The 13839-nt window shown below is 34.9% G+C and overlaps 1 protein-coding gene across 2 annotated transcripts in view; it reads right to left on the bottom strand.

Annotated features, from left to right (window-relative positions):
* Nucleotides 1–782: 782 nt before the first annotated feature.
* The window catches only part of LOC133874012 (AUGMIN subunit 1), a 34163-nt gene continuing 21106 nt past the window's right edge, over nt 783–13839 (bottom strand). The window contains exons 4-6 of one of the 2 annotated variants that reach the window (XM_062311840.1): nt 6566–6689; nt 4789–4926; nt 783–1012 (exon numbers count right to left, since the gene is read on the bottom strand). In XM_062311840.1, the coding sequence (XP_062167824.1) occupies nt 905–1012; nt 4789–4926; nt 6566–6689 (370 nt within the window). In that variant the 3' untranslated portion in view covers nt 783–904. Of the gene's footprint in view, nt 1013–2356; nt 2492–4788; nt 4927–6565; nt 6690–13839 lie in introns of those variants that run through there. The other variant, XM_062311837.1, reaches the window with a different exon arrangement.

Here is a 13839-nt window from a genome sequence, read left to right as displayed (position 1 = left end):
GGGTTCTCAGATATGTTTGTCTTAATCTGTGTCCATTTTTGCTTCTGTAATCACCTTTTGCGACTCCTTGTGAAGACCGGGTCACTTGTTTGACCTATTTCTTACATTTTGTAATTATTTTCACACTGTTTTAGTTTGTATTAGGTCTGTTGTTAAGGAGTTCACCCAATTTTCACTTTTAAGATTATTACCTTCTTCTCCCTTTTAGATCAAGAATGAGAATGATCCACTTATATAACCATTTCTTTACACTTCATACCCATTTTATCACACTACACACCTGCAACGTGGCATGAGCCGAATGAAATTAGAAAGTTATATTTTTTTCAAGTGGCCATTCAACTTATGCCAAGTAAGTCTGTGTGTGTATGGTATGAAAATGTATGATACGATAAAATGGGTGTGAAGAATAGATTCTATTATACATGCTCAGTCCAACATCCGAAAAGGAGGAATTAAAGGACAAGAACACTGTTACACTTACATGCATTCTTTCCTTCTACAGGAAGCATTCAGAAATTTCAAAGATTACTTGGAGGTATATGTACAGGCCAAAAAGATTAATAATAAAACACAAGCTATATACCATAGCTGAAAGGCTAGTATATAATTGACGGACTTGGACAATATGGTAGGAAGCTACTAAGCCAAGAATGGTTCCAAAATTTCACGAGCATATCAACAATTTGTTTCAATCGATACAACAGTCTCCATCAGTTTTTACTCTTTCACTACTTCTATAATAAGGAATATTTCATTGTTAGAGAGCAAAGACAAGCAGGTAAAACCAATAGGCAATAAGGTAACATCCTCAGCAGAAATCCTCATATCAACAATATGTAGTCAACCATTGTCCAGAAACAAAGCAACAACTACATGAAAATTTAAGCTATCCCAAGGTGAATCACTCCGAAGTGGCAAGAGCTGAATGCAGTACATCTTCAAGATACTTCTCTGCAGCAGCATAATGCCTTTTTTTGTCCTCAATTGCCAGAGCAGCCAAAGCTTTATCCTGAATGAAGAATAATATATTATTCTTCATTGATTTTAGCCATTTGGATAATATACCACGGTTAAATGATTTGTGTAGGTAATTAGCCACTTGAATTTTTACCGAGTCGCTAATTAGCCATGTGGCTAATAACCCACATGGCTAAAATTTTTCAGGAATTGAATTTTTTTTCAAATTACTTTTAGGTTTGAAATTTTAGCAACGTGCACTACAAAAATACAAGCATTTTGACGCGTGTCTACAGTACCCGTTACTGTAGACACGCGTCCAATTTGACACGTGTCTTTGGAGACACGTGTCTAATTGTACAACCGTCACAAATTGACACGTGTATTTAATACACGTGTCAAACTGTTATTTTTTTTCCAAATATATATTTTTTTAATTAAATAGAATTTCAACAATTGGACACGTGTATTAAATACACGTGTCAAATTGTTATTTTTTTTCCAAATATAATTTTTTTTAATTAAATAGAATTTCAACAATTGGACACGCGTATTTAATACGCGTGTCCAATTGGACGCGCGTATTTAATACGCGTGTCCAATTGGACACGTGTATTAAATACACGTGTCAAACTGTTATTTTTTTCCAAATATAATTTTTTTTAATTAAATAGAATTTCAACAATTAGACATGCGTATTAAATACGCGTGTCAAACTGTTATTTTTTTCAAATATAATTTTTTTAATTAAATAGAATTTTAACAATTGGGGACGTGTATTTAAATACACGTCCTGGATTGGGACAGTTGCGCGGGAGAAATGCTGGCTTATATATGTGTGTATATATATATATATAATTTTTAAAATTCAAATAATATAATAATATAATAATAGATTATATATATATATATATATATATATATATATATATATATATATATATATATATATATATATATATATATATCGGAAATGGGTAGCTACCCATTTCCGATCTGGATTCTCTCTCTCTCTCCCTCTCTCTCTCTCTCTCTCTCTCTCTCTCTCTCTCACTCTCCGTCACAGCCGCACCGGCTAGCTTCCGGCCACCGCACATCAGCCCTTCCCGCCGGTGAGACGCCCTCTCTCCACCTCTCTCTGCTCGGTTCTCGGTCTCTCTCTCTCTCTCTCTCTCCCTCTCTCTCTCTCTCTCTCTCTCTCTCTCTCTCTCTCTCTCTCTCGCTCTCCGTCATAGCCGCACCGGACAGCTTCCGGCCACCGCGCATCCGCCCTTCCCGACGGTGAGACGCCCTCTCTCCACCTCTCTCTGCTCGGTTCTCGGTCTCTCTTTCTTTCTACCTTTCTCTCTCTATCTCTCTCTTCCTCTCTATCTTTTTCTCTCTCTCTCTCTCTCTTTCCCTCTCTGTATCTCTATGTCTCTCTCTCTCTCTCTCTCGCTCTCTCCCTATCTCTCTCTGCCGCTCTCTGTATCCCTTGCTCATTTTCCCCAGGCAATGCTCGACTAAGACTCGAAATAAACAATAACAATCCCTTCAAAAAAAAAAAAAAAACAATAACAATAAATTTAAATAAACAATAACAGAATTAAATTGGAAAAAAAATTCTAAATTGAAGTTTTTATTTAATTAAATTTTTTATTAATTAACCCAAATAAATTTAAATAAACAATAACAGAATTAAATTGGAAAAAAAATTCTAAATTGAAGTTTTTATTTAATTAAATTTTTTATTAATTAACCCAAATAAATTTAAATAAACAATAACAGAATTAAATTGAAAAAAAAAATTCTAAATTGAAGTTTTTATTTAATTAAATTTTTTATTTAATTATTTAATTGTATTTTTAAATTAATTTAAAAATACAATTAAATAATTAAATAAAAAATTTATTTAAATGAAAATTTCAATTTGAATTTGAATTTTTTTAAAAAAATCGATTTGGCACGTGTATTTTCATACACGTGTCAAACCGTTTGACACGTGTATTTTAATACACGTGTCAAACTGTGCAGTTAGTGACTTGCACATTTGACACGCGTGTCAAAATGCACGTATCAAACTGTTTGACACGTGTACAACACTATACACGTGTCAAAATGCACGTGGCAATTTGTAATTTTTTTTGTAGTGGTGGTTTATTGCCCACGTTGCCAATTGGTCACGTGGCACATAAACCACACGACTAATTTATTAAAATTATTTTCACATTTTTTTTAATATTTATATTTATATTTAAAATTTTAGCCATGTGGTTTATTGCCCACGTTGCCAATTGGCTATATGGCACATAAACCACATGGCTAATTTATTAAAATTATTTTAACCATCTTTTTTTATATATATTTATATTTAAAATTTTAGCCATGTGGTTTATTGACCACGTGGCACATAAGCCACATGACTAATATATTAAAATTATTTTAATTTATTTTAAGATTTAAAATTTTAGCTACTTATTTATTGGCCACGTGGCACACCAACAACGTGGCTAATTATCATTAATTGCTGAAACTTCCTTCTAACCCATTTCTAATTTCCCTCCTCTTTATCTCTCTTGTTTTTACTTTTTTTTTTTAATTATTTTATTTTATTTCCCCCCTTTTTTTTATCAGTTCCCATGCCCCCTTTTTTAACTATTCTTTTCATTTTCTTCCTTCTTTCCCTTTTTCCCATGCAGGCCGTTCCTTCTTTCCCTTTTTCCCATGCAGGCCGTTCCTTCTTCTACTTTTTTTTTTTTTTTTTTTTTTTTTTTTTTCACACAAAGAGGGAGATGGAAGAGGGAGACCGAGAGAGCTGGAGAGAAAGAACTGGAGCGATTCAAGTGCATAGAGTCGTGGTCGACGACGAGGCTGGAGTCCGGAGGGTCACGGCCCGAGAGGTAGAGATCGAGATCAACCGACTCTCAGAGATTGAGGAGATCCGACCGACTCACGCTCGTCGGCCACGGATCTCCGTCAACCACAAGTAGTACTCTCACTCTCTCTCTATCTCTCTCACTCTCTCTCTCTCTCGTGTGCTGATCTCTCTCTCTTATCCTTTGATGTTTCAGTGATGCAGGGATCGGAGGACCGGCCGGATTTTGAATTTGATTTTGGGTTTTTGTTGTTTTGATTTGATGATTTCCGGCGAGTGGTCGATTGGGCGACTGGGTTTTTGTTGTTTAGGTTTGATGGCCGACCAATTGGTTTTTCTTTTTTGGTTTGATTTCCGGCGACTGGATTTTTGTTGTTTTGGTTTATTGAATCTAATGTACGTGATTAGGTTTTTCCCATTTAGGGTTTTTGTATTTTTGGTTTGATAGGTTCGAATCTAGCGACTAGGTGATTGCCAGTCTCGGCCTGGATGTATGCCGGAAATATCGTATATATACGGTATTGGGAGGAAAAAAAAAACAGAACAGAACATATTCTGTTCTGTTTTTTTTTTTTTCTTTCTCTTTTTCTTTTTAAAGAATAAAATATTTTAGCTACGTGGCTTTAATTACACGTGGTTAGAAGTGCCCATTTTTTTTAAAAAATAAAATTGCATTTAGCCACTTGGGGTGGCATGTGGCTAAACGTCATGTGGCTAAATAGCCACATTTATAAAATGCCACGTCTCTAAATGTACATTTAACAACAACCGGATTCACTAAGCGTAACCCACGTAGCTAACTGCATGTGGCTAACAGTTAGCCATGTGTATGACCCCCATATATGTGGCTAACTGTAAGTGACTAAAACCCAATTTTTTTGTAGTGAGAAAAAAAATAAAATTAACAATTTGCAAAAGAAACCCAACACATGACTATGGTTCTTTGTTACTGAATAACAGAATAAGAGACTTACCGGTGGCAAATCTTGGTAGCTCCTCAAGGTGTCAAGTATGGGCTTTGTTTTCTTCTCTAAATCCTTCCTGTGCTTAGCCATTTCAACCAACATCCCATGGCTAATTTCTGGGCTGTAGCCCACTCGATTGAGTACTGCCTGTCCCAAAAAGTTTTGTACGAGTCACACACAGAATAACTTTGAATAAGAAAAATGTGGATTAGACCAGATAATAGCATCCTCTAAATATGCAAACAAATCTTCTTTAAAAAGAAACAAATTACTGGATGAAAAAGTTCATCTTAAGCCTTTGATCCAAATTCGCTTATTTGCATCACATCCCCAAGAGCTCACATAGAGGCACCAAACCCTAGCATTCACATTCCACTGTAGTTTCAAAACCAAACTTCAAATCAAAGCTATTAAGAATATACCGAACACCTCCACATGGATATATTTCAGTAGAGTACTTCACGGGCATAACCTTCTTCCTTGACAGTTCTGCACTGACCCAACATACTTCATTTGAACCAAGTACTAACTAAGAGAACCGACACCATTTCCGAAAGAACATACAAAGGATGTCAACATCTTATGTACGTATAGTGATAAATGTTAGAATCAGAATACAAGCACTCAAACACACACAGTTCTAACACAGACTCCATTCTGGGGACTGATGAATTTGTAACCAGCATATCACAGAAGCTACTTCCTTTCTTTTTTTGTTTTTTTAATAAGCACGTCATAAACAAAACATTGCTCTTAAAGGAAGGCCTGAGAAACGCAATGGCAGCCCATTTTTGCATCCCCAGTGTCTGCAAAACAAGCTAGACCAATAGGCTCTCCATATGAACAAATCATACCTAAGTATTAAATACAGTCCTAGGCAATTTCAGAATCATCAACATAGAAGAGGATAAGGGGCCCATGGCAGTAGAGGGCTGGATAAGCTTAAAAAGGAACTCAGTGTTTTAGTGACTCACTTTTTACTCTAATTTCTTATGTAGCTATGCTCACTACACCCAACCGCAAGTCTATTCAAGTAGAAAGATGAATAGATAGAAGTGATAATCGACAAAGTTCCCAGCTTTTCATCATATTATGAAAATTTAGAAGTGAGTCACTAAAATATAGGACTGGCAAGACCTTTCCCAAATAAACGAAACAGAGACAGATGGAGAGAAAAAAGAGAAGGAAGGAGAGAACAAGTCTCATATTATGCAAATTTATCCCAATTAGAGGCTGAATCCAGAAGAACCAACCACCTTCTTTTCTGCAACAGATTTAGTTTTACGATATCAACCAAACAATCATATGGAGACCAAAGCAGAGTTTCAATCCAACAACAAATGGACCTGTCACAATGGTGTTAGCTAGTTTAACTACTCCCTTGCCACGAAATTATATTCAGTTTCACCAGAAGAAAAGAAAATTGAAATTAAATTCACAGTCATAATTTGTTTTTGATAAGTAAGAGAAATTTCATTAAAAGCGCAAAATATGATCAAGTACACAGGTAGCATACAAGAACGGCAACTAAGAAGAAGAAGAAAACAGTACAAAGAAATCATTAAAACTAATCACTAAAGGGGATAATGGTGTCCTTTATGTTATTTAATTAGTTTTTGACTTGTTGCGTTTCTGTTTATATTATACAATCCATGTAGGCTTCACTTGAAACTCTACATATTGTGTAAATGCACGATAACCATTACGATATTCACATTTTTTAAAATATTTATGAAACCCAATGTCACCTAGATAGTGACTATACAGAGAACAAAGGATAAAATACCTTGTAATTGGCACATTGTTGCAAGTATTGCCGCTCCTTCGCAGCCATAATTTGCAAGTTTGTCTTCCAATTTTCCATTTGAGCCTCACATGGAGGTACATCATCTTCTAGCTGTGCGAGGGTTCTTGCAACAAAGAATTGTTTTACGAATCCATTGATTGTAAATCCTCAAACCAATACACAAACTTAGTGCAAAACAAGCATCTCTCAGTTCCTCACAGATGAAAGTATTCAAACTATTTTTTGATAAGTGAAAGCTAGTATTCAAACTTTTATAGCCCAAAGAATGAACTTGAATCAACTTGTCGATTTCCTGCTTCCAAGAGGCAAAACTTTCTATGAATTGGGGATTGGAGTGAATTTTTGTTCTTCAAGTTTGCTTCCCTTATGGTAGCTGATATAAGGTGTAAGTTAAGATAGCAATACCCCCCTCTTAGGCACTAATGTCCTGTAGTGCACTCGGCCTAGCCCACACCACTATGTACCGGCCAGTTGTGGCAGCCACTACAGGCTACTCTTCAAAACTATGGTTTCAACAAAAAGGTAGCTTACGATAGCAACAGCCCCAATAAGGCTTTTAGGCCGTTTTGGTAGAGGGAAATATGAAATTTGAATCAAGTTTCCAACAAAGTATAGCAAGAAATGACACAAAGGAGAGAACTCTTTACATGGTCACACGGAGAATCAACAAAAAGGTATATCTTAATCTGAAAGGGAAGAAGCATTTAGAAAATGTCTCATACTGCAAAATAGAAGAGAATGGATATCGTAAACAACGTTCTTCCTTAATGAACAAGTGTGGAACCTTAATGCAAAATATGCAACTATTTAGCTACATACTACCTTTAGACTGATCATATAACACCAGTAACTTACATGTTCAATTGTTACCAGTTACTACATCTATTTACCACTACTATGTACTTTTTGTGCCATGAACCCGGCCTGAGAAATGTGAATTGCAGCTCAGATTCATCATACGCTAAACTGTTGTTCGTGCTTATCATATTCCACAATATATCATCTCATCGTTCCCAAACATCTCTTGACAAATCCACCGTTAAAACGAATATACAACTACGATGGCCACAGTACTTTCTCTTATTTTTCCCCACTTCTCCACCCAAGAACCAGAAACTTTCTAAGCACACTGAGTCATACAATCAATTTATGGGGGAAATAAGAGTTGGTAACTGATGTAATCAATCAAGAAAGTTCATGCACTTGTTTCAAGAAGTGCTGACCCCATATAATTGCGACTTGGGATTCAAGGTTTAGTTGAGTTGAGTTGTCTTGAAGAGCATTGGGATGACTATTCTAAAGATCAGTGTCAAGATAAGCATGTCGGATACCCGTATATACAACTATTAGCACATTCTTTGTAGAAAATAATTTTTCATTAGAGACACAGTGAAAAAAAAAAAAAATCATAAACTAACACTAGATTTGAACATTTACCAAAGAAATGAGGCAAGATATGTTTCCTGAGATATTTCTTTCATAGCTCAAAAAATTAATAAAATAAAACAACTGACCTGCTTTTCTTCTATATTATACTTTTTTAAGAGCCTCTTTTTCTCTTGGTCAGTCGGTACGCGATGCTTTGGCTTTAATACATGCTTTGTAATGTTAACAAGCAAGTCAGTGATCTGATAAAAAACAGAAAGATAAATAATTAAATTCACCATTTTCCATCAACTTACACCTCTAGGAGAAATGCATGGTAATATGCCCGCTTTAAATTTAAAGCTAGACTACTAAACAAGTTTAAGATAAGTGAACTTCACGCGCACACATATGCACACACACCAATTCTGCTAACTTTAAAGGAACTTCATGATGGCAGAAGGATGACATAAATGTAGACAAGTAACTTTATTATCTAACATGCATGAAAAGCCACAAAATGCAGATTCTTACGTTTAAAAAATTTAAAGAAAAATGATTGGTTTGTTTATGCCTCTAAAGGATGGCAGAAGGATGTAGACAAGTAACTTTATTATCTAACATGCATGAAAAGCCACAAAATGCAGATTCTTAAGTTTAAAATATTTTAAAGAAAAAATGATAGATCTGTTTATGCCTCTAAATGAGGCATATCCATGATAGTACAATATCAGATGATCGAACAACCAATTTTTCCAAAAAAGGTGCCCCAAAGTAATTTAGGAAGTCTACTGTTACTTCAAAGAATAGAAGAATTTATCATGGACAAAGTATCTGTCCACAAAGTTAAAAGCACAATGGTCATGTGATTTATTCAAGGATCCGACTTTCGACATGGATATGTGTTCTTCCACATTAAATGTTTATTTCATGTCGCCTCATGTAGTGATAAAGAATGCACCAGATTTTAAGTGTTTGCAGACAACAATATTGATGCATGTAACCCATTAAAAACCTAAATTTTCTGCAACCAAACCATGGTCAAAGCATAAGTAGAATGAGACACTAGATAGTATCTATAGAGGAAACTAGGCACATAAAAAGGAAAAGGGCTAACTAACCTGAAATATTTCAACTTTAAATGGGAAAACATCCACTGCTTTTAAAGCTTGGTTTGTCATATGGTTTTGCACTACTACGTAGTATACTATCAACCCACTTAAAGTATCTCTGTTGACAATCTGGCCTAAAATGTTGCGGACACCATTAACATTTAGCATACTAGGCCCACAGAAAATGACCAGAATCTACAATTAAAAATAGCAATGAAAAACTCATTATACTCGATGACTAAAGCTTATTATGTAACATCAAAAATCAAAAGCAAGTAAAGTGCCAACAAATACACAATACAACTGCTCCTATCTCCGTCTTCTTCTTTTTTTACACTAAAGTATGTCAATAATACATTTCAGTTCAATAAAAATCTTCATGTAAGTAAAACTAACATTATATATTTTCATCAAACAACAGTACTCATTCCCAAAATATATATATATATATATATATAATGACCCCAAGGAATAGCTCAATCGGCTGAGAATCACACCTCATGAAGTGGAGGTCACTAGTTCGAATCTCCCCTTGAATACAATTACTTATTAAAAAAAAAAAAAAAAACACAACACAGTTTTAAAAAAAATAAAAATTGATGCTATACTGTTTCGAAGAGCAATACAACCTACATTGTTTAGCCATCCTAAGGTTTTTGGTAATATTATTTACTTATATTTTTTTTTTTTTGAGGAGGAATCCCTCCAAGGCAGTGCCACTTTGAGTACCCACCCCTGTCAAATAAACCTTGGACTCGTGTAAAGCATCATCTCCACACAGATTGGGTAACACTCCAGCTTCACTGGCGGGCTAGCCCCAAAAAATTATTTGCACCCAAAAAAAATTCAAACATTAAAACTTCGTGGGATTACCACAAGGCCTTACCACTTGAGCCAACCCCTTAGGGTTGGTAATATTAGAATTAAGCCAAAGAAATAATAGAGATGCAAAATGAACCATATCAATTAACATCAACCCCCAAGATGATCAGTAGATATTTAATAGCCATTGTACCATCAATCAGAAACAAAATGTATGCGGGTGATGATTTCCCCCTCCCCCCCCCCCCCCCTTTGGTCCACTAGAGGCACTACAAAAAATGCTGCAATTCGCCGCGTGTCTACAGTAGCAGTTATTGTAGCTACGCGGCAAACTAGCCACGTGTCTTAGTGACAACGTGGCAGGTTGTATATGGAAAACAAGCGTCCGCGTGTATTTCACACATGTCCAAGTGGCCGCGTGTATTTCACACATGTCCAAGTGGCCGCGTGTATTTCACACATGTCCAAGTGGCCACGTGTATTTTTTACACTTGGCCAACTGTTTCTAATTTCCCTCCTCCCCTTTAACTTTTAATTTCCCCCCTTTTCTTTTTTCCATTTCCCCCCTTTATCTTTTCATTTCCTCCTCTCTATTTTTTACACGCCTGGCCTTTTCCTTCTTCTCTTTTTTTCTTCTTTTTTCTTCCTTCTTCCTCTTTTTCCCTTGCACAAACGCTTGGCCTTTTCCTTCTTCAATTTTTTTCTTCTTTTTTCTTCCTTCTTCCCCTTTTTCCCTTGCACAGACGACTTTCCTTCTTCTCTGTTTTTTTTTTTTTTTTTTTTTCCTTTTTCTTCACACAGACAGGGAGATGGAAAGGGAGACTGAGAGAACTGGAGCGATTCTAAGAGAGAGTCGTGGTCGACAACAGTGCCGGAGTCCGGAGGGTCATGGCCCCACGCCGGTGAAGCCAAGGGGGTGTTTTTCCGGTGTTTTTTGAGGTTTTTTTTTTTTTTTTTTTTTTTTTTTCCTTCTGTTTCTTTGAGTTCTCTGATCTGAAAGTTTTTGATTTTTGGTTTTTGTTGTTGATTTTTTGTGATTGTTGGTATTTTTGGTGACTGTTGGTATTTTGTTGGAGATTTTTTGGTGTTTTGTTGGTATTTTTTGGTAATGTGGTTGACGGAGGATTAATTTTTGGGGATTTTCTGGATCGGATTTCATGGGAAGTTTTGTAGTGATTTCGGGCCTTGCAGAAATTTCCGGCGAGGGAAATTAAAAAAAAAAATTGCAAAAAAAGTTTCTGGAGAGGGCACTGGCGAAAAAAAAATAAAAAAATAAAAAAAAATTATGCTGTTAGCAACGTGTATTAGTTCCACGTAGCTAAAAGTGTCTAATTCTTCTGTTCTTCTTCTTTCTTTCTTTCTTTTTTTTTTTAAAAAAAATGAAGCAATTAGCCACGTGTATTTAGTACACGCGGCTGACTGTTTGCCGCGTGTACTTCAATACACGTGGCCAAGTGGCCACGAGTACTTCAATATGTGTACAAATTACACGTGGCTAAAATATTCATATTTTTTATAATTTTTTCAGGAATTGAAATTTTTTCAATTTTTTTTTTTTAAGATTTTAAATTTTAGTCACATGCTTTATTGGCCACGTTGCCAATTTGCAACGTGGCTTATTGCCACATTGCCAATTAGCCACGTGTATAATAAGACATGTGGCTAAAATATTCATATTTTTTTCAAAAATTGAAATTTTTTCTGAATTTTTTTTAGGTTTGAAATTTTAGCTACGTGGCTAAATAATTCCCTCAAATCTATTTCTAATTTCCCCCCTCCCCCTTTAACTTTTCATTTCCCCCATTTTTTTTCCATTTCCCCGCCCCTTTATCTTTTCATTTTCTCCTCTCTCTTTTTCATCTCCCCACTCCCCCGTTGACTTTTCTTTTCATTTTCCTCTTCTTTTTTCTTCTTTCTTCCCCTTTTCCCTTGCACAAACGCCTTTCCTTCTTCTCTTTTTTTCTTCTTTTTTCTTCCTTCTTCTCTTTTTTTTTCCTTCTGTTTCTTTGAGTTCTCTAATCTGAAAGTTTGTGATTTTTAGTTTTTGTTGTTGAGTTTTGGTGATTGTTGGTATTTTTTGGTGTTTTGTTGGTGATTTTTTGGTAATTCGGGTCGACGGAGGATTTTTGGGGGATTTCCTATATTAGATTTCATGGGAGAATGAAGGTGATTTTTGGTGATTTTTTGGTATTTTGTTGGTGATTTTTTGGTGTTTTGTTGGTATTTTTTGGTAATGTGGTCAACGGAGGATTTTTGGGGGATTTTTTGGATCGAATTTCATGGGGAAGTTTTGTAGTGATTTCGCCGGCCTTGCAGAAATTTCCAGCGAGTGAGAAAAAAAAATTGCAAAAAAAGTTTCTAGTGAGGGCACTGGTAAAAAAAAAAAAAAAAAAAAGAAAGGAAGAAGAACAGAATTTTTTTTAAAAAAAAATGTGGTGCTAGCAACGTGTGTTAGTTTCACGTGGCTAAAGGAGTCTAATTTTTTTTTTTTTCAAAAATAAAATACATTTAGCCACGTGTGAGTGGCACATGGCTAAATAGTCACTTATATAAAAGGACACGCCTTTAAATGTACATTTAGCAACAACCGAATTCACTACGCGTAACCCACGTGGCTAACTGCACGTAGCTAACAGTTAGCTACTTGTATGACCCCCATACGGTTGGCTAACTGTAAGTGACTAAATTAAAACAAAGTTTTTTGTAGTGCGAGCAAACCCAGTTCAAGTAGTACTAAGATCGATTTAGCCCCTTTAAAAAATGTTACACTTCCTAAAATTTATGTCTCAAATTTGCTCATCAAATAATGTGTCACAATTCTATGAGATGGTGATACATTTCTCAAAATAATAAATTACATAAGATTGTGACACATCATTTAGGGAGTAAATTTGCATGAGAGAATTTTTGAGAAGTGTAACATTTCTCATTGCCTTTTAACTAAAGACCAAGTGTGACCGGCACTAGGAGGTTGTGGGATCTACCACTGTTGTAAAGCTTACCATGAGATGACTTGACCAGAAATGGCATTAAAATAAGCACAACGATGGTGGCCTACCATCTCTGTTTGCCTTCACGTGCTTTCCTATTTCACTACCGATATTTTATCTTATAATATAAAAGCATTAGCAGCAGCTTTCCTAAATCTCATTCCCTTCCTTACATATAGGAAAAACTCATAAAAAAAAAATAAATAAATAAATAAACCACTTGAATCAGATTTCCTTGTTGTTCCCTAAACTAATAAAATATTAAGGGAACTAAAAGTTGTACTCTACATCTAGAGAAACAAAAATGGTTCCTTAGCATTATTTTAATATAAAAAAAAATTATTTAATTTCCTCTCTCATTCCTCTAATATTTAATTACTTTGAAACAATTTTTAAATGATTTCTCTTTCTTCTCTCTTTCTCTTAACATTTTATTATAGAATTTTTAAATGATATAGGGAAAGGATAAGGGAATCTATTGTGGACTACATTTAAATAGGGAAACAAAAAGTGGTTTAGTTGTCTAAATTTAGGAAAAGTTTAAGGGAAGCTGCTTCTAGTGCTCTAAGAGCATTCACAATGAGCTCTTTATTTTTTTTAAAAAATTTAATTCTAAAAATCTACTTTTATTGATTTAGCTAGTCACTTAAAATAAAGCTATTAAATTACAAACTCTCTAAATGTTTCTCTACTTTAAATAAATACTATTTTTTATTAATAAAGTTAACTACTTCAAGCATTCACAATTGCCTCATCATAACTTTCCTAAATTTAACTCTCAAAATCTACTTTAAGGCTTTTAGCTATTCACTTTTTTAAACCATTACACAACAAACTCTCTAAATGTTTCTCCACTTTAAATAAATACAATTTTTTAATCATTCACCATACTCCCATATAATGGAGCAGTTTTTATTTATTAGAAAAATGAAGAACATTGGCACGGTTTGCAAAAAGTATTATT

Source organism: Alnus glutinosa, chromosome 7 (genome assembly GCF_958979055.1).
Source record: "Alnus glutinosa chromosome 7, dhAlnGlut1.1, whole genome shotgun sequence".
Lineage (NCBI taxonomy): Eukaryota > Viridiplantae > Streptophyta > Magnoliopsida > Fagales > Betulaceae > Alnus > Alnus glutinosa.
Note: the sequence above shows the minus strand (reverse complement) of the source record. Positions and strands in the feature narration are given on the sequence as shown.